Genomic DNA, 22,622 nt, shown 5'->3' on the forward strand with positions numbered 1-22,622 from the left:
AGATTCATGAATAAATCATATGCTATATTAAGTATAATCACATTTCAAAATGCAGTTGAAGGGAATTTATTGAAACAAATAACATCTTTGTGCCATTCTTCAGACTATTTGACTTGAATTATTTTGTAAATGGAATCCAGTTGTAGAGTCAATTAGCTATGAGTTTACTGATTTTAATAAACTAATTTGATTAAATTTGCTCACCAAAAATAACTGGCTTTTTCTGCAAATGTTTATTAAAATATATAGGAAAGGCTTTTATTGTAACTAACAGTGCCCAAGTATAACAGGTGCCATGTTATAATAGTTATTTACAATATATTTTCCAATAAAAATGACAATACTCAGATTAAACACAGAAAACATAACATTTTCAATACTTGATATTTCCATTAATTCTTCATGTTCTGCAACTGGAAGATAATTTCACATGTTTAGTTTTCTATTTATTCCAGGAGATCTGTGTTGAAATTTTTTTTTGCCATTAGAAACTGTGATTCTCTATGGGACCTTTTCAGCTTTGCACGCCGATTTTGGAACCAGATCTAAAATTAAGGGAAGATAAAACAGACCTCAGAAATGTTATTTTATTATTAACATTTTCATTGCTACAAGTAATAACTAAGTCTGAAAATTTACCTGGATTCTGTCCTCCTCTAGGTTCAATTTTCGAGCTAAGTCTTCTCTGATATCAATGCCAGGATAGCAGTTTACTCTAAAGACATTTTCTAACACTTCAATCTAAGAATAAGGAAATAGTTATTTAAAATGTTGATCTGTCATCATAAAATAGACTTTAATGTGTATAGCAAAATAATTGCATTCAAATCTTGGGTGATTAATCTGTAAGCTTTTTTTTTTTAATGACTATCCAGAAACTGTTAAACGAGGGAGAGAGAGATGCGGTCTATTGTTTCATTAATAAGGCTTCTAAACTGAGATCCCAAAGTGGATGGGCTTTTTGCCCAACAGGGCATCAGTTAAAGTCTTTGTATTAAGATTATTGGCTGAAAAAACTTCCTACCTGGTTTTGAGTAAAAGCAGTTCTGGGTCTTCGGCCTCTATACCAACTCAACTCTCTTTTCAAAGAAAGTCTCTCTGAGGGTGCAAAGTAATCTTCGTATTTCCAAACACTTTCTTCCGGCACTGAGTGATCCACAGTTTGAGGTAACAAGATCCCACTGGGAAGAGTTGGGACATTTAGACATAGGTTAACTTCTTTCCCTAAAAAGAGAAAAAAGAAATCCCATTTTAGGTGTCCATTTCTATATTTTACAAAGTTGTATAAGAATTTCAGAAACTTGTCTCTAACTTTCCTAGTAGAATTCTTCTGGGTTTCACAGGAGACCAAAATCCAAAAAGCAAACAAAAATGAGAGCTCTGTCTTGCTGATAAAGAACACATTCTGACCTCTGAATGTCATTTATTCTTCCAGTGAGAAGATTTAGAATATATGATATGGCAAATAAACCTAGAGCTCTTCTGAAGTAAATGAAGGCTCCTGGCATTTCTCATGGGTGCACTTCATACCTACTTGGATCTAAGGCCAATGTTCTTTTTATTTCCCATAACACTCAGATGGAGGCATTAAAAGTGCTAGATATTTCAATTATGTACTTGGATGAAAGTAAAGTTTTTCTCTAAGTCTATGTAATATGAAAAAAAGAGAAAAAAGCCAAATTAAACACTGTAAACAAATTAACAAAGAAATTTAAAAATTAAGTTGTGCCGTACCTGAAGAGCCGCAGGTGTCTGCCCAGGGCCTGTGGGGTTTCGTGGATGGAACACAGTCTTTCTTCTGGTCCAGTCCTAAGATACTCTCAATTGAAAAGGGGCAGGGTGAGGGTTTGCCTTCCCCAAGCCGAGCACCTTCCTGAAGGCTAGGAGACATCCTTGCCTGGGCTGCACAGAGCAACAGCTCCAAGCCTCCCTGGCTGGCTCTGCCCCACGTGTCCGGGGCTGGACCTTCCTGCAGTTCACCTCACTGCTCCGCTGACAAGGGGGCTGGATTTAGAACGTCACTAATTAAAATCCCGTTTCAGAAAGTTTTAGCATGTCAATGCACACTGGCCCAGCCAGCAGCTCCAGGAGTTAATTGTTTATTTGTTTGCAAGTAATTAGCAACTAATGGCTACACCACAGGGGCCACCTACAGGGACAAAAAGTGTTATCTCTCCTAAACAGAACACAGACTTAACTTTCTCAAAAGAAATGATGCACACAGACTAGCACTCCTCTTTTATTTGAAATCATCAATGTATAAAATCATGCTTTTTATTCTGAAGTTTATACTTTCATGGACTCCAGTTACCTAAACATACAGGCAAGACAGAAGAGCAGTCAAGTAATAAATAATCTAAGTGAATTTTCTTCCAAAGACATTGGAAAAATAATAATCTCTTAATGCTATTACAGTAATTCTGATGAAAATGCCCGTTTTTCACATGCATATGTAATAGTGACTGTTGTCAATGAAAACACAATAGTATTTGGAGTGCAGCATACTGGAAAAGGTTGGCAATGTTATTAACACTGAGTGTAATTTTCTTCCAAGTGCCTGGATTAACTCACAAGGAACAGTTGCACCAAGTATTTTAAATAAATAATGAGGTAATTCTCTTATTTCATCTTTTCTTTTAAATGAGACAGATATAATATGAATATTCGTATATAACTACCTCCAAGCAACTTAAAAGTATGCCTATTCAAACTAAAGGAAGAATTTCTCTCCCATCAGTTGTTTCAAAGAAAAATACATAATTTATCTTTTAAAGAAAAATTTTTGTTGATATTTTGAGAGACTAGATGGTTCTCATGAGGACAAGAAGACTTGTGAAAAATAACCAAGAACAAAATATTTTCATCATCCTAAGAAAATGTGAAATTAAAAGAGAAATACAGCTGCTAAATGAGAAGATTCTGAAGTGACCACTTCTCACCAAAGTTGTAACACTTTTAGTTCCTTGTACTCTGTTGCTCCTCTTCTTTTAATACCTTCTTGATGATAAATTTAAGTGCTCAGTTTTATCCAGCATTCAGACAACTACTGGGCTTTCCTTGCGGGAAGAAGAAAAATAGTGTGTGCTCAAGGAGAAAATAGCCTCTACAGGACAGAGCTGAACTTTATCAGATTTTGCCCTGTCGTGATGTCACTTCCTATCACGATGTCATAAATACCAAGCTAAATTTCTCCTTATGTGAGCTCCAGTGTGAACAAAGGATTCACATAGAAAACAAAACATGCACGCAAGATGGAGTTATAAATATACAAATAAAGCCATTCTGACAGTGAATAAACTAGTAAACATATATCCTCATGGAGGTTTTGCCTACAGTGTCTTGGAAGGTAAACAGTCAATGGTGGGGGCTCCCCTACTCTGGAGCGACCTGGAGAAAGAGATTGATTCAGGACCTTCCAGATTCTTTCCTTTCCTTTGAAACATTCATTCATTGATTCATCCCACAAATGGAAGAACATCTACTGCGTACCTAAAAAACCGAATAGGATCCTTGCCTTCATGTCTCCACGAAGCTCACGGTGGTGGCAGAGATGGGGGGCAGTGAGACAGCCAACAAACAATGACTGTAATTATTAATAAATAAATTATCTTGTATATTAACCAGTGATGAGGATGGAAAAAGAAGAAAGATGAGCCAGGAAAGCTGGCTCCTCAGTAAGGGTAGAAGGCGGCCTTACTGAGACCTTCGACCCCACCGACTAGGGCCCTAGCGGCACACACTGCAGGATGCCACGGCACAGGCTGAAGCAACTCCAGTCCCCAATTTCTTCTTTATCAACACAGACACTGCAATATTTTATTTATCCTGAGTTGATTTTATGTGGACTTAATACCATTTTACATCTGGATGAGTATATGAAAATAAAAGATAGCAAAGAGTTTCTTTAAAAAACTGGAGGCAATGTTTTCTCATATATCCACTCAACAGACTTTTACAGAGCACTTAACATGTGTCAGACACCATTCTAGGATTAGGAATGAACAAAAGCAAGGTGATTTCAGAGAGCGATAAACTCACTGAAAGGAATAAACAAGGTGCTGGTGATGAAACATAATGGGGGTGGAGGTGGAGTGAGAAGAGGGTCTTTAAGTATTGATGGTCAGGGAGGTCTCGTTAAGGAGGTGACATTTTAGCTGAGGATAAGAGAATGCTAGCACGCCAAGATCTTGAGAAAGAGCATTCCAGTCAGAAGGAACACCAAGTACAAAGGTCTTGCAGCTGAAAGGTATTGGAATATTTGAGGAGGAAAAGGGCAGTTAGCCAGAGAGCGGTGAGTGGTACCAGATGCTAGTGTTTGGAGAGCCAGGCCTGGCTGGATAATGGATGCATTTATGAAGACCTATAAAGACCGTGGTAAGGAGTTCAAGTGCAAAGGGAACCCGGGGCAGGGTTTTAAGCTGGGACTAATATGACAGTCTGAGTTGTTTTTACTCACAGCACTTCTGACACCCAATGCATATGGGCTTTTCCACACCAAGCGATTTTCCAGTTCTCTGTAGACAGCAACAGGGTATCCTGCAATTCAGTTCTGACCTAACTACCCCACAGGTTAAGGGCTCAGTCCACCAAGACTATAGATACCACTTGCAAGTCCCAGGTTGCCACTTGTACTTCTGACTAACTGACTGTAAATTCAGAGTTCCCCTTCACAGGTTCAATTATTTGCTAGAACTCACACAACTCAAGAAGCCCTGCTGTTTATGTTTACTAGAAAAGATACAATTCAGGAGCAGATGGAAGAGATGTGTAGGGCAAGGTGTGGGGGAAGGGGCACAGAGGTTCCATGCCCTCTCTGGGCACACCACCCTCCCAGCACTTCAATGTGTTTGCCAAGATCAGAATCCTGATCTTTTTTTAGTGGCTTTTTTTATGGAGTTTCATTAAATACACAAGATTGATTAATCATCAGCTATTGGTGACTGACCTCAATCTCTAGTCCCTTTCCCCTCTCGAGATTGGCAGGTGGGGCTGAAAGTTATAAACCTCTAACCTAGGTTTGGTCTTTCCTGTGACCAGCCCACACCTTGAAGCTATTGAGAAGCCCACCAAGAGTCATGTCATTAGAATAAAAGATGCTCCTATCACTCTTATTACTCAGGAAATTCCAAGAAATTTAGTAGCTGTGTGCCTGGAACCAGGGACAGAGAACAGATATATTTCTCTTTATAGCACAGATAGGATTTAGAGTTTTAAAATCCCATCCTGGCTGCTACATAGAAAGAGACTGAAGACTGATGAGTGTAACCAGTGAAATCGAAGATCACCTGAGAGTTGTTTATTCACTACGTTCCTATTGAGCATATACTAATGCAAGGCATTGTTCTAGGTATGATGATAAGAAGAGATAACTGTCCAGGGGCAAGAGATGATGACTAACAGTGGATCTGGGAAGTGGTACAATTCTTTAAGAGGTTGTGGGAGATGAAGTAATTGGATAATTAGTTCCAATTCTTTCATCCCCACAATATATTATATAGCTATCTCCTTGCTGTGGCCTCATCGTGGATACAGTGTACTTCCCACCTCTCAGCTTTGGGCTTGTCCATGTGACTTGCTTCAGTCAACGGCAAGTGTTGTGACTAGAAGCCTGAAATATGACTGGTTTGCCCCCCTGAGCTTCTGACATCACTGTGTGGTCATCCATGGGGCAGTTGCTGCCTCTCAGCGTAAGCCCTAGAATGAACACATGTGAAGGAGACCCCACCCATCCTGCAGCTTGAGCCCAGGCAAACTCAGCCAAACACCAACTGACCTGCAGTTTCATGGGTGAGAAAAATAAATATTCGTTGTTTATTAAGCTACTGAGATTTCTGAGGTTATCTGGCATACAGCATTGTGGAGGAAACAGCGCCTTCATGTGGGAACAGAAAAACACATCTTGCTGGTGGGGTAGAAATGAAGGAAAGAGAGGCATTAAGGATGACTGTTTATTTGGCTTGAGCAAAAATAGTGTCATTTATTGGGGTGTGGAAGTCTGGACTAGGGGAGGAAAGGTTTGGGGGGAAATGAAGAGTTTCAGTTTGGATTGCAAGTGGGTTACTGGATTTCTGAGTTTGAGCTCAGGGTTGAATCTCTAAGTTTGTGCATCACTAGCACAAATCATATGTATTAAAACCATTAAAAGCCAGAGGTTTGTATGAGATCATCCAGTGAATGGCCCTAGACACAAGAAGGATCTTAAGACCAAGTCTGAGGTATTTCAATATTTAGAAATTGGAGAAGATGTGCTGGAGAAAGAACTAGAGAAGGAAACAGGTAGTAAGCCAAGGGAAAAATCTGGAGAAATGATAATCAACCCAAGAGAGGAAAAAGGATCAAGGAGAAAGATGGTTACAACGATATCTAAGTGGTCTCACTGCGTCCATTCTTGATCCCATATGGTTTTCTATCAACACAGTAGCCAGCAAGAGGGATTATTTAAAAACATATCCGTTCATGTCACAACTCTGCTCAAAAAATGGCTTCCCATCTCAGTAAAAGTCAGTCTTCATAGTGTTACACAGGGTGTCCCATGATCTGCCAGCGCCCCTTCCCGATCTGATCTTATCTTTCATCACGTCTCCCATGTGGACTTTGTTCTGGCTACACGGGACCTCTCCTATTCCTGAAAACACAGGTGCAGTTCTGCCTCAGACCTGTACACTGGCTGTTTTCACTCCCTAGAATGTTCTTCCCTCACATATTCTCACAGTTTACTTACTCTGTTAGCTCCTTCAAGTATTTCCTTAAATACAATTTTTTCCAATAAGGCTTACTCTTTCAGTCCCTTAAAAAATTTCAGGAGTCTTGATGCCCTTTCTCCTGCCCTTTTGTCTTATTATATGTTTATCTTGTTTTCTGTTTATCGCCTGTTTCTTATCTTTAGAATTTTTGTTTGTTCTAGCATCCACAACAGTGCTCAGCTAAAACTAGATGAAATAATAAATGAATGATCAGCTGTGTCAATGCTGCTAAGAGGCTGGGTTAAAAGAAGACAGAAATGTATCCACAGATTTGTTAACAAGGGAGTTACTGTCAACTTTGGCAAGCTGGAAGGGTAGAGGAAAAAAGCCAAATTTGAACTAAACTGGAGAATGAATGAGATATTTCTGTTATAGCAATACGCTGGGCCATATTACTTGAAAGACTCTTCCACTACAAAACAATTAGATCTTGTATAAAATATATCTTCAAGTGCAATGCTGAGATCTGAAAAAGTAAGGGAAATTTTGTTTCCTCACCACACGAAACAGTAAAAACCCAACAACCAAGAACTGAACTCAGAACTGGGAGCAGTGATCAGCAGACAAATGATAAATAAGAGGTCACCCACAAGAGCAAAAATCCTTAGCATCACTGAAACCAGGATTCTAACCCTCAGGCTAGTAGTAGGTAGGGGAGTTGAACAGAAGATTCTCACTTGAGGTCACTTTAATATTGGTTCCCGGCAAAAGCAGACCAAACGCTCTCTGGGAGAAAGTCTCGCTAATTTAGGTCACAAAATTCCCACAGATTAAAATTAAGCAAACATAATCTCACAATCAAAGAGAAGTAAGCACATGCGGGCAGCCACCATGATAGGTATAGAGGCCAACATGGAGAGGAACTGAAGTCTCCTGTCAACAGTCACATCAACTTGCTAGCTGTGTGAATATGCCACTTGGCAAGTGAATCTTCCAGCTCCATTCAACCCTTCAGATGACTAAAGCCCCAGATGACATCTGACAACAATCTTAATGGAAACTATAAGACAGGACTGGGTATCCAAGTCACTCCTGAATTCTTGACATAGAGAAACAGTGAGAGGTATTAAATGAACACTACTGTTTTAAACCACCAAGTTTTGGGTGATTTACACAGCACTAGATAATTTATCTAAAAAGCTCCATCATAAAAACCTGAGAAGGGGGAACCTGTAGGGAGACAAGAACAAAAGATAGAACATAAATTACCAATATTAGGAATAAAGAGGTGATACTGCTATAGAGACTACAGACATTAAAAAAAAAAGGATATAATGAACAACTTTATACCAGTAAATCCAGTAGCTTACATGAAATAGGCAAGAATCTCAAAAAAATACATATTACAAAAACTGAAACAACATGAAATGGAAAATATGACTAGCTACATATCTATTAAAGAAACAGAATTGGTTATCAAATTCTTTCCCACAGAGAAAACTTCTGGCCAAGATAACTTCACTGGTGAAGTTTATCAAACATTTAAAGAAAATCTTATACAAATACCAATCTTACACAAATACCAATCTCTCAGAAAATGGAAGAGGAAGGACCCTTCTAAATCTGTTTTATGAAGTCTGAATAACCCTGATAACAAAAAAAAAATTTTTTTTTAATTATAGACAAATATCTCTTATGAACACTGATACAAAAACTTTAAAATATTAGCTAACTGAAGGTTGACACATATAAAAAGGATAATACATGATGGCTAATTAATGGCCACTATAAGAGATCTCTTCAAGAAAATTAGAGATACCAAAGGAGCATTTCATGCAAAGATGGGCTCGATAAAGGACGGAAATGGTATGGACCTAACAGAAGCAGAAGAGATTAAGAAGAGGTGGCAAGAATACAAAGAACTGTACAAAAAAGATCTTCATGACCCGGATAATCACGATGGTGTGATCACTCATCTAGAGCCAGACATCCTGGAATGTGAAGTCAAGTGGGCCTTAGAAAGCATCACTACGAACAAAGCTAGTGGAGGTGATGGCATTCCAGTTGAGCTATTTCAAATCCTGAAAGATGATGCTGTCAAAGTGCTGCACTCAGTATGCCACCAAATTTGGAAAACTCAGCAGTTGCCATAGGACTGGAAAAGGTCAGTTTTCATTCCAATCCCAAAGAAAGGCAATGCCAAAGAATGTTCAAACTACTGCACAATTGCACTCATCTCACACGCCAGTAAAGTAATGCTCAAAATTCTCCAAGCCAGGCTTCAGCAATACGTGAACCAAGAACTTCCTGATGTTGAAGCTGGTTTTCGAAAAGGCAGAGGAACCAGAGATCAAATTGCCAACATCTGCTGGATCATGGAAAAAGCAAGAGAGTTCCAGAAAAACATCTATTTCTGCTTTGTTGACTATGCCAAGGCCTTTGACTGTGTGGATCACAATAAACTGTGGGGAATTCTGAAAGAGATGGGAATACCAGACCACCTGACCTGCCTCTTGAGAAATCTGTATGCAGGTCAGGAAGCAACAGTTAGAACTGGACATGGAACAACAGACTGGTTCCAAATAGAAAAAGGAGTATGTCAAGGCTGTATATTGTCACCCTGCTTATTTAACTTCTATGCAGAGTACATCATGAGAAACGCTGGGCTGGAAGAAGCACAAGCTGGAATCAAGATTGCTGGGAGAAATATCAATAACCTCAGATAGGCAGATGATACCACCCTTATAGCAGAAAGTGAAGAGGAACTAAAAAGCCTCTTGATGAAAGTGAAAGAGGAGAGTGAAAAAGTTGGCTTAAAGCTCAACATTCAGAAAATGAAGATCATGGCATCTGGTCCCATCACTTCATGGCAAATAGATGGGGAAACAGTGGAAACAGTGTCAGACTTTATTTTGGGGGGCTCCAAAATCACTGCAGATGGTGACTGCAGCCATGAAATGAAAAGACGCCTACTCCTTGGAAGAAAAGTTATGACCAACCTAGAGAGCATATTCAAAAGCAGAGACATTACTTTGCCAACAAAGGTCTGTCTAGTCAAGGCTATGGTTTTTCCAGTAGTCATGTATGGATGTGAGAGCTGGACTGTGAAGAACACTGAGCACTGAAGAATTGATGCTTTTGAACTGTGGTGTTGGAGAAGACTCTTGAGAGTCCCTTGGACTGCAAGGAGATCCAACCAGTCCATTCTGAAGGAGATCAGCCCTGGGGTTTCTTTGGAAGGAATGATGCTAAAGCTGAAACTCCAGTACTTTGGCCACCTCATGGGAAGAGTTGACTCATTGGAAAAGACTTTGATGCTGGGAGGGATTGGGGACAGGAGGAGAAGGGGATGACAGAGGATGAGATGGCTGGATGGTATCACTGACTCAATGGACATGAATCCAAGTGAACTCCGGGAGTTGGTAATGGACAGGGAGGCCTGGCGTGCTGCAATTCATGGGGTCGCAAAGAGTCGGACACAACTGAGCGACTGAACTGAACTGAACTGAACTGATAACATCTTTCCCAATGATTTCAAAATATAAACATCAAAATATACGAATCAATTAAGAAAAGGGTTGTAAAACCTTCCATATAATCAATCCTCAATATCTTTCTACATTTATTTTGAAATAAAAAATAAAAGCCTGACACACTGACATTGAAGAGAAGAGATTATAGGAATTATAAAATTGGAAGTCTATATTTTAAACATCTGTATGTACAAGATGAAGTAAAAATGAGATGTTTATGTTTTATTTTGCTCTAGTAACTTGTAAATCAACTCAGGCTTTGCTAACATTTTCTAATTATGTATTTCAACTAAATCTCAAATCATTAACCATCAGGAAACATGTACACTGTCTTAGATGTTTTTGCAGTTTTCAAAAAACGATTCATATCACAATAAGAAAGAAAACCAGCCTGTGAGTATAATAAGAAAGAAAACCAGGCTGTGAGGATAAGAAAGAAATGCAATAAGCAAAGCTCCATGACGTTAGCCTCTTACTTATGCATAAAAATAACACTGTTCTATTTGAGACCCTCAGAATTTTTAAATGTTTTCTAAAATATATAAAAGACTTTAGATTTTACTGTTAACACCTTCAGTATCTCCTAAAAAATCCCAAAGTAGACATTCAATTAATATTTCTTAAATGAATAAATAAATGGAGGGATGGATAGATGAGACTAGGAGGAGGAGACATTAGTAAATACACATAAATGTTGTGTGTTTGCTATTGTTGCCATTGCTTCTTAATGTGTAAGAGTATTCCCAGTTTTCTATGAACTACTTATATATCACTCCAGGGTAATCCACAGATTAGACATTATGACATTCTGTAATTATAATTCAATAAAAGTGAGATGGGGGATTCCTTATTTTAAATTGGGGTTTAAGAGTTGGACTATAAAAAAAGCTGAGCGCCAAAGAATTGATGCTTTTGAACTGTGGTGTTAGAGAAGACTCTTCAGAGTCCCTTGGACTGCAAGGAGGTCCCACCAGTCCATCCTAAAGGAGATCAGTCCTGGCTGTTCATTGGAAGGACTGATATTGAAGCGGAAACTCCAATACTTTGGCCACCTGAAGCGAAGAACTGACTCATCTGAAAAAGACTCTGATGCTGGGAGGGATTGAGGGCAGGAGGAGAAGGGGACGACAGAGGACGAGATGGTTGGATGGCATCACCATCTCAATGGAGATGAGTTTGAGTAGACTCCGGCAGTTAGTGATGGACAGGGAGGCCTGGTGTGCTGTGGTTTATGGGGTCACAAAGAGCTGGACACGACTGAGCAACTGAACTGAACTGATAGGTGTTTTACAATGTTATGTTAGTTTTTGTAGTACAGCGAAGTGAATCAGCTATATGTATGCATGTATCCCCTCCTCCTGAACCTCCATCCCACCCATACCATCCATCCAGGTCATCACAGACACCAAGATGAGCTCCCTGTGCTATACAGTAGCTCCCACTAGCTACCTGTGGGGGATTCATTTAAAATCTGAGCTTACAATTTCAGAATCCTGAGGCACAATTCATGTCTATGATACTCTGTCATCCCTAAGGCCATTAGCCTTGGCTATTACTTGAAATACATCGTATAATCCTCAATGGTTACAAGGTTGAAGAGAAGAATAAGCTTTAGTCGCTTAATCGTGTCCTACTCTTCGCGACCCCATGGACTGTAGCCCGCCAGGCTGCTCTGTCCATGGGATCCTCCAGGCAAGAATACTGGAGTGTGTTGCCCTTCCCTTCTCCAGGGGATCCTCCTGACCCAGGGATTGAACTCGGGTCTCCTCCATTGCAGGTGGACTCTTTACCATCTGAGCCACCAGGGAGTTGGGATTATTTCACACATACTTTTGTCTCTCCTGGCAACCATTACAGTGCTCATCAAACATAAGATATTAAATAAAGATTTGTAGAAAAGTTCACTCTATTTATATTTAGAAAACATTTTAGGCTTTTCTCAATCTCAAAAGATTATAGTTTCATATTTGTACATTTTCAAACCAGTCAAAATTGTTTTCTGTACAGTGCCTCTTGTTATATCAAGTTCTTGGTTTTAAAAATTTTAATATAAGATTATCTAAAACACTGATGCCTTTTGATTTTAAAAAATTCATGTAATATTTACTATGGTACATAGAGTAAAATGATAGTTTCCTTCAATTCTACCCCATTTTTACTGTCCAACCCACTGGCCGCCACTATGACAGTTTAGAGCTCCTTCCTATCTTTTCAGAATGCCTTGACATAAATAGGTAGCTGCACACACATGCTTTTATCCACAGGGAGCCAGACACACATACTGTTCTGCAATGTGGTTCCCCAACACTGACATGACATAAGCCCATACAGCTCCATCCCATGCTTCAACAGCTGCCTGATGCTACAGTAAGCGGAAGAATCACAATTTATTGAACTACTCCCTTGATAACGGCACTTGAGTGTCTCCAATTTTTTAAACTCCAACAAACAATGAATACCTTCTTAGCACAAATGCAGGAGTATTTCCATGAAAAAGTTTCTTTGAAGAATATATTATTTTTTGTCACCCAAAAGTAAACCAGAATTTATTATGAAGAAAAAAGAATATGCTTTTTGTGAATTCTTCCATATTTCATCCCAAAATCTTTACCAATGCACACTCCCACCCAGTATGCTGCTGCTGCTGCTGCTGAGTCACTTTAGTCGTGTCTGGCTCTTCGGGACCCCATAGACTGCAGCCCATCAGGCTCCGCTGTCCATGGGATTTTCCAGGCAAGAATACTAGCCCCTGTCTTTATGTCCTCCCCAGACTGACATTGAGGACAAGAAAATTCAGGGCTAGGTTAAATTAGACTCAGGATTTCCCTAGACTCAATAATCAAAGATAAAATAGTTCAGGATTTAAGGCTTCCAGGGGCTCAGGCCTACATGTTAGTGTCACTTAATCTAATCATTGTAGATTAAATTAGAGTTGTCAGTTAACTTGAGAACCTGATTGTGAGTTATATCATTGTTTCTGGAGGATAAATGCCATAGTTTTCTTATCAACTTAAAAACAAACTTAACTCACAACAAACATGTATTAAACTCCAGCATGTACAGGGATGTACTAGGTAACCAGGAGATGAAATGATTTCTGCCCTCAAGAAACTCATGATTAAGGTAGTAATTAATATTAATTTTGTTAGGTGTCATGATGTGATTGTGGTTACATTTACTAAAAGTCCCTCCAAAAGATTCTACTTAAATATTTATAGGTGAAATTTCAGAATGTCTGGGTTTTAGTTTAAAATACTTCAGAAGGGCTTTGCTGGCGGTCCAGTGGTTAAGAGTTTACCTTGCAATGCAGGGGACACTGGTTCGATCCTTGGTCTGGGACAGTCCCGCATGCCATAGAGCAACTAGGCCCATGTGCCACAACTGCTGAAGCCTGCACACCTAGAGCCTGTGCTCTGCAACCAGAGAAGTCACTGCAGTGAGAAACCTGACCACCACAAGGAAGAATAGCCCCCACTCGCCCCAGCTAGAGAACGCCCACGCATAGCAATGAAGACCCAGAACAGCCAAAAATAACTAACTAAATAAAATTATTAAATAAATAAATAAAATACTTCAGGAAAACAAGAAAGAAAAGAAAGATAATTGAAGCAAGTGTTGTAAAATGTTGGTAAGTGCTGAATTGGAGTGATGGGTATATGTGGATTCACTGTCCCTAATGAATAAAAATATAATATCATGGGTTCACTATTCTCTCTACTTTTGTAAATGTAAGTAGCACAAATAAATACAAAATTTTAAAGATGTGTGCACAAGAAGTTGTGCATGGGAGCAAACAGGGGCCCAAATCAGCTTGAGTGAAACTGAACAGGACTGATGGGTGGTAAGAGCCCAACTCTGGCTTCACACTACCTGGGTCCAAATTCCAGCACTGACTCTTTTTAACTATGTGACCTTGGGTATGTAACTTAGCCTCTCTATGCCTCAGTTTCCTCTATAATTAAATGGGGATAATTGAGGATCAAATGAGATTAATACCTGCAAAGCCCTTGAAATAATCCCTGATACATAGTAAATGTTATGTAAATTATTTGCTATCATTTATTACCATTATCAATGTTACTAGAAGGCTTTTCAGATATGTCTTCAGGTAGAGATGTTTCAAGAAAAGGTCAGAGAAAAGCAACATAATGAAGGGCAATTAGGTGTAGTTATAGGGGTATGTGTGTGTGTGTGTGTGTCTGTTTGTTGAGGGGAGTAAGAGGGAGAAAGTGACTAAGATTGCCACATTTCTAGTTTCTGTGACCAAATGGATAATGATATCAGCTGCCTGCCAATGTAGGAGACCCAAGAAATGGGGTTTAATCCCTGGGTCAGGAAGATCCCATGGAGAAGGGAATGGCAACTCCAGGATTCTTGCCTAGAGAATCCCATGGATAGAGGAGCCTGGCAGGCGAGAGTCCTGCTGCTGCTAAGTCATTCAGTCATGTCCGACTCTGTGCAACCCCATAGATGGCTGCCCACCAGGCTCCCCCGTCCCTGGGATTCTCCAGGCAAGAACACTGGAGTGGGTTGCCATTTCCTTCTCCAATGCATGAAAGTGAAAAGTGAAAGTGAAGTTGCTCAGTCATGTCCGACTCTTCGAGACCCCATGGCCTGGGGCCTACCAGGCTCCTCCATCCATGGGATTTTCCAGGCAAGAATACTAGAGTGGGTTGCCATTGCCTTCTCTGGGCCAGAATCCATAGGATCGCAAAAAGTTGGATACAACTGAAGTGACTTAGCATGCACTCACACATCATTAACAGAAGGAGTAGAGGTGAAAGAGAGTTTACCACTTGAAAATTGTGTTTCTAATCATATAAACAAATCACAAAGTATTTAGCAAACTGAATTACCTCAGAATGAAAATATAGTTCCCCAGACTGAGAAGGTAAAAAATTAATGAAAATTGGCAGCATGCAATTTAAATAATAAAGGTTCTAAAAATACTGTAGGAGAATTTATCTGGATTTGTAAACTTTATTGTTATACAGTTCACACATATAACCTAAACAAAGGAGCTCATTTTAGCACTAGAAGATAACTGGAAATAACATTTCCACAATCTAGCAACTCAGATATTAGTGGAATTGACTTAAAGCAAATATATATTTCTAAATGGTTATAATTTTAAAAGGCAGCTGTCATTTCAGCAGTGTTTTCAGAACTGATGACACAGAACTGATGCTGTATTCTCATTATTTCCTATCAGGCAGCATATCATTTTGATTAGTCTCATTATTGGTGATTTTAACTTTCAGCATTTGATTAAGATGGTGTCTGTCAGGTTTTCCCACTAGAAAGTTACTCTTTCCCCTTTTATAATGTAATTTTTTTGGGGGGTGAAGTTATTTTTAAGCCTATGCAAATACTTTGCAACAAATATTTTTATTCATTTATTTATATCAATATGAACTCATGGTTTTCTATTTTATTTAAGGAGTTATAATCTCATTACTTATTGTGATGCTGAAATTTCCCCTGATTTGGCTAATGGAAGCCCCCTTCTAGCTGACTTGCTTTCTTTCCACACATCATTTTTTGATGTGGACCCTTTCTAAAGTCTTTGTTGAATCTGCTACAACGTAACTTCCATTTTATGGTTTGGTTTTTTGGCTGTGAGGCATGTGGGATCTCCCTGACCAGGGACTGAACCCACATCCCCTGCATTGGAAGGGGAAGTCTTAACCACTGGACAGTCAGAGAAGTCCCTTGACACATCATTTTTGAGCACTTTCTACCTCCTAGCACAAGGTGTCTCAAGTATATCTTATTCTTTTCTTGCTCCAGACCTAGAGTCAGCCATTTCTCTGAGCAGTCCTATTTCTTTTTAATGAACAATGGTGTTTGGAAGCCAAGATATGGGCTCAGATGTGCATCCACTGTTATTGGGGCATCTCTCTCAAGAGGCTTTCTCAATGAAAAAGGTAGGAAATAAATGCAGGTATGTGACATATACACACTTTATATCCAGTTTACCCCTATACGTGTATTAAAACCTGTGAGTTCACATGTGCTGTGCTTAGTCACTCAGTTGTGTCCGACTCTTTACGACCCCATGGACTGTAGCCTGCCAGGCTCCTCTGTCCATGGGGATTCTCCAGACAAGAGTACTGGAGTGGGTTTCCATGGGAATCTTCCAACCCAGGGTTCAAATCCAGATCTCTCTCACTGCAGGCATTTTCTTCACCGTCTGAGCCAGCAGGGAAGCCATGCTGCTGCTGCTGCTGCTGCTGCTGCTAAGTCGCTTCAGTCGTGTCTGACCCTGTGCGACCCCATAGACAGCAGCCCACCAGGCTTCCCCATCCCTGGGACTCTCCAGGCAAGGACACTGGAGTGGGTTGCCATTTCCTCCTCCAATGCATGAAAGTGAAAAGTCAAAGTGAAGTCGCTCAGTCGTGTCCGACTCTTAGCGACCATGGGTACCTCTAATTCCAATCTAGCACTAGAGGGCTTATTCTAACTTTCCCTCTTTCCATACAGTATTTGCAATTCCCTTCTCTGACAGTGAGAATCCTGGCTTTTTTTATCCTTGATATATTTACCTATTGCATGTATCCCCCTATGTAACCCAATTGCCACTGCTACCATCCCTTCCCCACAGAGATGCAGCCAGCTCTCAACCTGCACAAAAGCCCTCACCATGCTTGAACACCAAAACAGCCCTCTCAGGTATCCTCACCCCAGAGCTGCTCCAGCATCCTATTGCCTGGGGGTTATCTCTCCACCAAAATGCCATTTTTGCCCATCTTTTGCTCTGACGCCCTGAACAGGCTCTGGCACTGCACACCAGGGCGCTCCTTTGTCAGGATGCCCTACTCCGCTTGCTGGACTCCACCACCTCATTCTGGGCCCCCGTGTCTCACCACCCTGCATAGATTCCTATTTTATTTGGTTACACCTAATGGCTTTAAGGGCTTTTCTAAAGCCCCTAAAGTGGTAAAGAATCTGCCTGCCAATGCAGGAGACACAGGAGACCCAGGATCAATCCCCAGGTTGGGAAGATCCCCTGGAGGAGGAAATGGCAACCCCCCTCTTGCCTGGACAATCCCATGGACAGAGGAGCCTGGTGGGCTACAGACCACGGGGTCACAAAGAGCTGGATGTGACTGGGCAACTGGGCATGCACACAATGGCTTTAGGGCTGAATTATTCAGAAAGGGAAGAGGAAAAACCATACACTTGTTTTTACATGAACTCACTGTCTTCTGTGATTAAGACATTATTTTTGCCCCTATATTATTTTGATCATGACTTAGCTAAATCACTCATATAATTTTTCCTTTAAATCAGTATATTTCATAAAGTACTGAGTTTACTTAAGACAATGTTAATTTGTGCATAATCTATGATATCTCATATCAGTAGTTTATCTAGTTTCTCCACCATCTGTTTCAAATCACAACCTCAATTAAAAGTGTTTTTATCCAAAATCAGGGTAGAAGTCAAAATCCTCACTTAGGCTGTTAGGCTTTACATGATGTTATCTCCTCTTCCTCCTCCCCAACAGATTCCTCCACCCTGGCTCAAGCTTTCCTGCCACTCTGATCTCTACGCAATCCTTCAAACAGAAAGGCCACTCCTGCCTTAGGGCATAGTGCCTCTACCCAGGTTGTTTCTCTTCCTGAAACACTTTTTCCTCAGATGTACTCATCCCTCACTCCAGTGACTCCTTCACATTTTTGTTCAGATGCCACCTTTTCAATGAAGTCCACTCTGACAAGCTTATTTAAAATTGCAACTGCTCTTCACCTCATTTTCCCTGTTTTCCATAGCACTCCCCACTTTCTAATATACTTTATTTCTTATACTGCATATTACGTTTATATTTCATTGTCCTTCTTCCTACCATTGCCACTAAACTGTAGCTCCACAAAGGCAAAGGTTTTCAACATTTTGTTCATTACCTAATATTTATTGAATGAAGACATCGATTTCCTGAGGCAGTTTAAAATCCCCAAACTAAATTTAGGGCACCATCTAGTGTTTTTGGAAGGATGTGCTGATTTACTGTGAGACTTAACTACGTTGGTGGTGGTTTAGTCGCTAAGTCGGGTCTGACTCTTGTGACCCCACAGACAATAGCCCGCCAGGCTCCTCTGTCCATGGGATTCTCCAGGCAAGAGTACTGGAGTGGGTTGCCATTTCCTTCTCCAGGGGATCTTCCCAACTCAGGAATCGAACCCAGGTCTTCTGCACTGCAGACAGATTCTTTACCAACTGATCTATGAACAGTACTCGTATACTCAATTCTCAGTAACTCTTTTTACTGCCCTCTGTAGTACTATAAAAAGTTAAAAAACAAAAAATAAAATGATTTCAATACTTTACCAGTCATGGGACTTATTGGCTCCTCTAACAGCAATCTCTTTTCCAATGACTTGCCTACTGCTCCCGAGAACTTCTGGGGAGTAGTAATGTCATGCAGGTCTGTCTTTTAACCTTTGGGAATCTCCCCTCTCCCCACTGCCAAAAAACAAAGACCAAAAAAGAGAGTAACAGCCTTTGCTGGTTTTGTACCTACACCGTTTCTCCAGAATAACACAATATATATTTATTGATAAATTCTTTTTTTTTTGGCTGCAAGTCTCTAAATCAAAGTGATAAAACACTAGCGAGGATAATGGTAATATTATTTAAAATACTATCCATATTCTCTACAACAATGAGGAGAGTCTTCTGATTTAGAAAAGAATGGTTTCTTTAGTTATGATAAAGAGGGGGAAATGAAGAAAATGAAAGCTGCTTTAAAAGCATTAAAACATTTAAAATGAAAAGAATACTTAGCTTATTTTTACTGAAAACTTATTGTGCCCAGCACTATTCTGAAAGCTCATTAAACATCTTCCGGACTCTACCATGTAGGTTCTCTACATCAAGCCCCACTTTTTAGATGACAAAATGGAGACACAGAGAAATTAAGTAACTTGCCTAAAGTGTCATAAAACTAGTAAAGACTGAAGCTAAGATTCCAAGTCAGCTAGGTTGGCTCCACAGTCCATGTCCATGAGCTCATGCTCATGTTTTTATTCACCTCCCCAAAGAAACAGAAATAATGCTGCTTGGTTTCAAGGTTCTCAGATTGGTCAAAAAATTTAGTTTACAATGTCCTCATCTTCCAAAAATGAATCAAGGAGACCATAAAAGAAACAGCCATATACAATTATCCTAGAAATAAAGTTTCATTCTTTTCAGAGTCAAGAAGTAGAAGCTCTGGAATTTGCCTTTCTAAGGATTTATGCTTTCGCCATATATATATAATCGAAGGATGCTGTGGCAAACAGCAAAAACAACAATAGTATTAATATTAAGATCAAAGGCCAGAGGGTGGCTTGTACTGGCACAATGAAGAATCTGATAGTCCTGGTTGCTCACCCACCTCTTTTTGCAACACATTCCTCAGACATTTTATTCTACTCCCACTGCCCAAAGCTTTTCCCACCTCTACCACTGGTTCAAATGTTTTAGAGTAGATGGAAGTGACTCAGGATCCCCAATTACCAATTAATATACTCTTGAATTTTGTTCAACTCAGTTAGACGTAAGAAAAAAACCTGAATTATCTGTTAAAGTGAGTCTCATTAAGGAGTGATTTATTAGGTAACATCTAGAATTATTTGCAGTATACATTATGCTCTTGAAAGGAGTATCAATTACACCAGAATTTGAGATTGATGGAGTCTTTCAGGGGATATTTTTAAAAAGTAGGATTCCCAAGCTCTCTAGATGATTCTGGAAATGGTGTCCCTCTCAACACCCTCAGCTGGAACTAAAGACTCTTTCCTAAATGTTTACTTGACTCTTTAATAGTCTAAAATACACGGTTATTTGGGTAAGGGAAATGGTTATCTTCCATTCTGGAGAGAGATTTTCAACATGCGGTTTGAGGATGAGCCACTTTGGACTCACCTGCAAGATTCCCAGCCCTACCTCGGACCAATGGCATCAGACTCTTCTGCTGGGCTGAAGATAGGATAATCTGTATTCTAACAACCTCCCCCAGATGACTTTTATGTGTGCGTAAGTTTGGTAACTAACCTAGGGGGATCATTTTAAAAAATAAAACACCAGTGTCATTTTGGTTATTGGATCCTTTCCTATAATACCACAGACCAGAACTTCAAGAAGTATCATGTAAAAACCTAATTATAAGAAGATCAAATATAATTTTAAGAGACTAATAATTAACAAATCTACTTACCAAACTGTACATCTTTTTATTGTAAATTATATGTGTGAAACGTCTCAGTGAATTCTTTGGCGGATGTCATTTAATCCTGCCTCGCCTTCCATAAAATTAACTAGCTGGCCAAAGTTTTTTTTTTTACTACCCACACGTGAGTCTCTAGGAACCCCTGAGGCATACTCTGAACAAGCCTCATTTCCTCTATAAAAGAAATCGAGTTTGATCAACTGTACAGAACTTAGGCTAATTAAACTTACACTAGCTATCAAAGGAAACTGCAATCTTGCAACTTTAGGCGTGTTTTAAAATAGGAAATACAATTATTTTTCTGGATGAGCAGACTGAACAATAGCTTAAAGCTACAGAATCCAAGTAGAAAGCTTTTTAAGAGTCTTTCTAGTTTTATAATTTGACTGAACTGCCTCTCCACACAACTGAATAGTCAACTTGTTTTTGTTTGTTTTTTAATCAGTTGAACCCAGGAAGAATTCCTTGCTCCTCTGTGATAATATAATAGCCTCTTGAGAACCCTTTACAAAAATACAGTTTAGAAGCATGGAACATACAAAAAAGGAAACCATTTAACTTGATAATACCCCACCGAGGTAATTCAGATACCTAAGATAATTTTTCATTGGAATTATTTAGTTTGGCCAAGAGGCCAAACTTCAGTTACACCGTATAATTACTCTTCTTTCTTACACTTTTTTTCATTTGTCACTTACTCCTGATTCTTATCAATTGTCACTAACTTTCTTTTCCTTCACTTACAATCTAATCACAGTTCAACCAAGAATGTCACTTACTGTGAAAGTCTTCTTAATTCAGAGTCAGGTTGCATGCCACTGTGCTGATAGAGTAGACAAGAAATGCCCAAGGCCAGAGTTGTGCTGCTGAGATCTGTACCATGCTGATGCCGGGTACCTTCAAGCAGCTGGCAACCAGTAACACTGTAGGAACTGATTCCAAACTACCTTTCAGAAACTAAAGATCTCATATACAGAGTGACTCGCTGATAAACAATTTAAGGGGAGAGCTCTTACTCAAAGTTATTGAAAGCTATGAATAATCCCGTGAAACTACATTGCAAGTCTACTTGGGAAAACTTTTAAAATTTGATTTTTCCTTTAAGAGATTTCTGGGAAAATCTAGTATTTTAAAGTAACTTCCATTCCAGTTACTGTATTTGGATTTGTTCCACCGTACCTGGATTCATTCCAATTTATCTGTGAACTGGGCAACTAATAGTCTTTATTCAGCATTTCTTGTATTTCTTGAATGAAAATGGGATGGACTAGTGGGATTAATAGCTAGGTATTTAGAAGACACTAGTGATTCTGCCATTTTCTCTGTATAAAGATTCTTCCATGAAGAATCTGGACACAAAGATGGACAAAAGAGACAGGAGTTCTAATCCAGATCAAGTTCTAGAAGTACAGCTCACCTTATCTCTCTTATTAAAAAAAAGTTAGATGCTGAAGAAGCTATTTAAATATTCTTCCAAAACTTTAACAGAAATGCTAAAATCAGTTACTAACATAATAAATCAGTGTATCCTGACTTTAAAAAGATATTTTCACTTATGATTAATAAGAAATATGGAAGTCTGAATTGTGGCATGTCAGTCTCTCAAGGACAGCTAAGAACTGATGAATTGACAGCAAAGTCGGGTTTTTTAACGCATATATTGATACCCAAGTGCTCAGAAAAAATTCTTTTCGAGTCTACTATCCACGAATTTACCAGAAAGCCAAGTTAACAACACAGCTAATCTCGCAGACATCTGAGTTAGCCAGCACCATTTTGCTGGAGAGGGGAGACTGGACACTGCGGGCAGTTGAGAAGGTTATAATCTTTGGAAACTAAAGGCGCCTGCAGAGAGGCCTCTTTCGTGGTCTCTGACGAAAAACGTTGAGGGAGAAGTAAAACCGCCCCAATTTCCCCAGAACGGTCCTCACTAGAAGCTCTGGTTCCAGGAGACGCACGCTTTGCTGAGGTAAGACGGTCCCCTACGATTTATAGCCAACCGCTCGCGAAGGGTAGGTGTCGAGGTGCGCAAAGAAGGCCGCCTCAGCCGCCTTCGCCTCCTCCAAGTCCCTTCTTAGCGGAGCAGGGAGCAGCGAAGGAACCTCCGGGCCAGCCCCGCTGCGCTGACGGGCGTCGTCGTGAGCCAATGAGCGGGCAGAGAGGCGGAGCAGGCAGGCCAGCGGGGCGGGATTT

General features: G+C 39.8%; 1 protein-coding gene across 6 annotated transcripts; it reads right to left on the reverse strand.

Annotated features, from left to right (window-relative positions):
• Positions 1-3: 3 nt before the first annotated feature.
• HESX1 (HESX homeobox 1) lies at positions 4-22,564 on the reverse strand. 6 transcript variants are annotated; one of them, XM_040246423.1, is made up of 6 exons: positions 21,209-22,536; positions 18,548-18,682; positions 1,735-1,809; positions 1,025-1,224; positions 640-741; positions 4-545 (listed from the first exon to the last, which is right to left on the reverse strand). In XM_040246423.1, the coding sequence occupies exons 2-6, from the start codon at positions 18,552-18,554 to the stop codon at positions 447-449; spliced, it is 483 nt and encodes a 160-aa protein (XP_040102357.1). In that variant the 5' UTR covers positions 18,555-18,682; positions 21,209-22,536; the 3' UTR covers positions 4-446. The 6 variants fall into 6 exon arrangements, 3 of the variants coding, with proteins under 3 accessions (XP_040102357.1, XP_040102356.1, XP_040102355.1); XR_005722090.1 differs by lacking the exon at positions 18,548-18,682 and having other exon boundaries at positions 1,735-1,819; positions 21,209-22,564; XR_005722091.1 differs by lacking the exon at positions 18,548-18,682.
• Positions 22,565-22,622: the final 58 nt, after the last annotated feature.

This window comes from Oryx dammah, unplaced genomic scaffold (genome assembly GCF_014754425.2).
Source record: "Oryx dammah isolate SB20612 unplaced genomic scaffold, SCBI_Odam_1.1 HiC_scaffold_9, whole genome shotgun sequence".
Classification (NCBI taxonomy): domain Eukaryota; kingdom Metazoa; phylum Chordata; class Mammalia; order Artiodactyla; family Bovidae; genus Oryx; species Oryx dammah.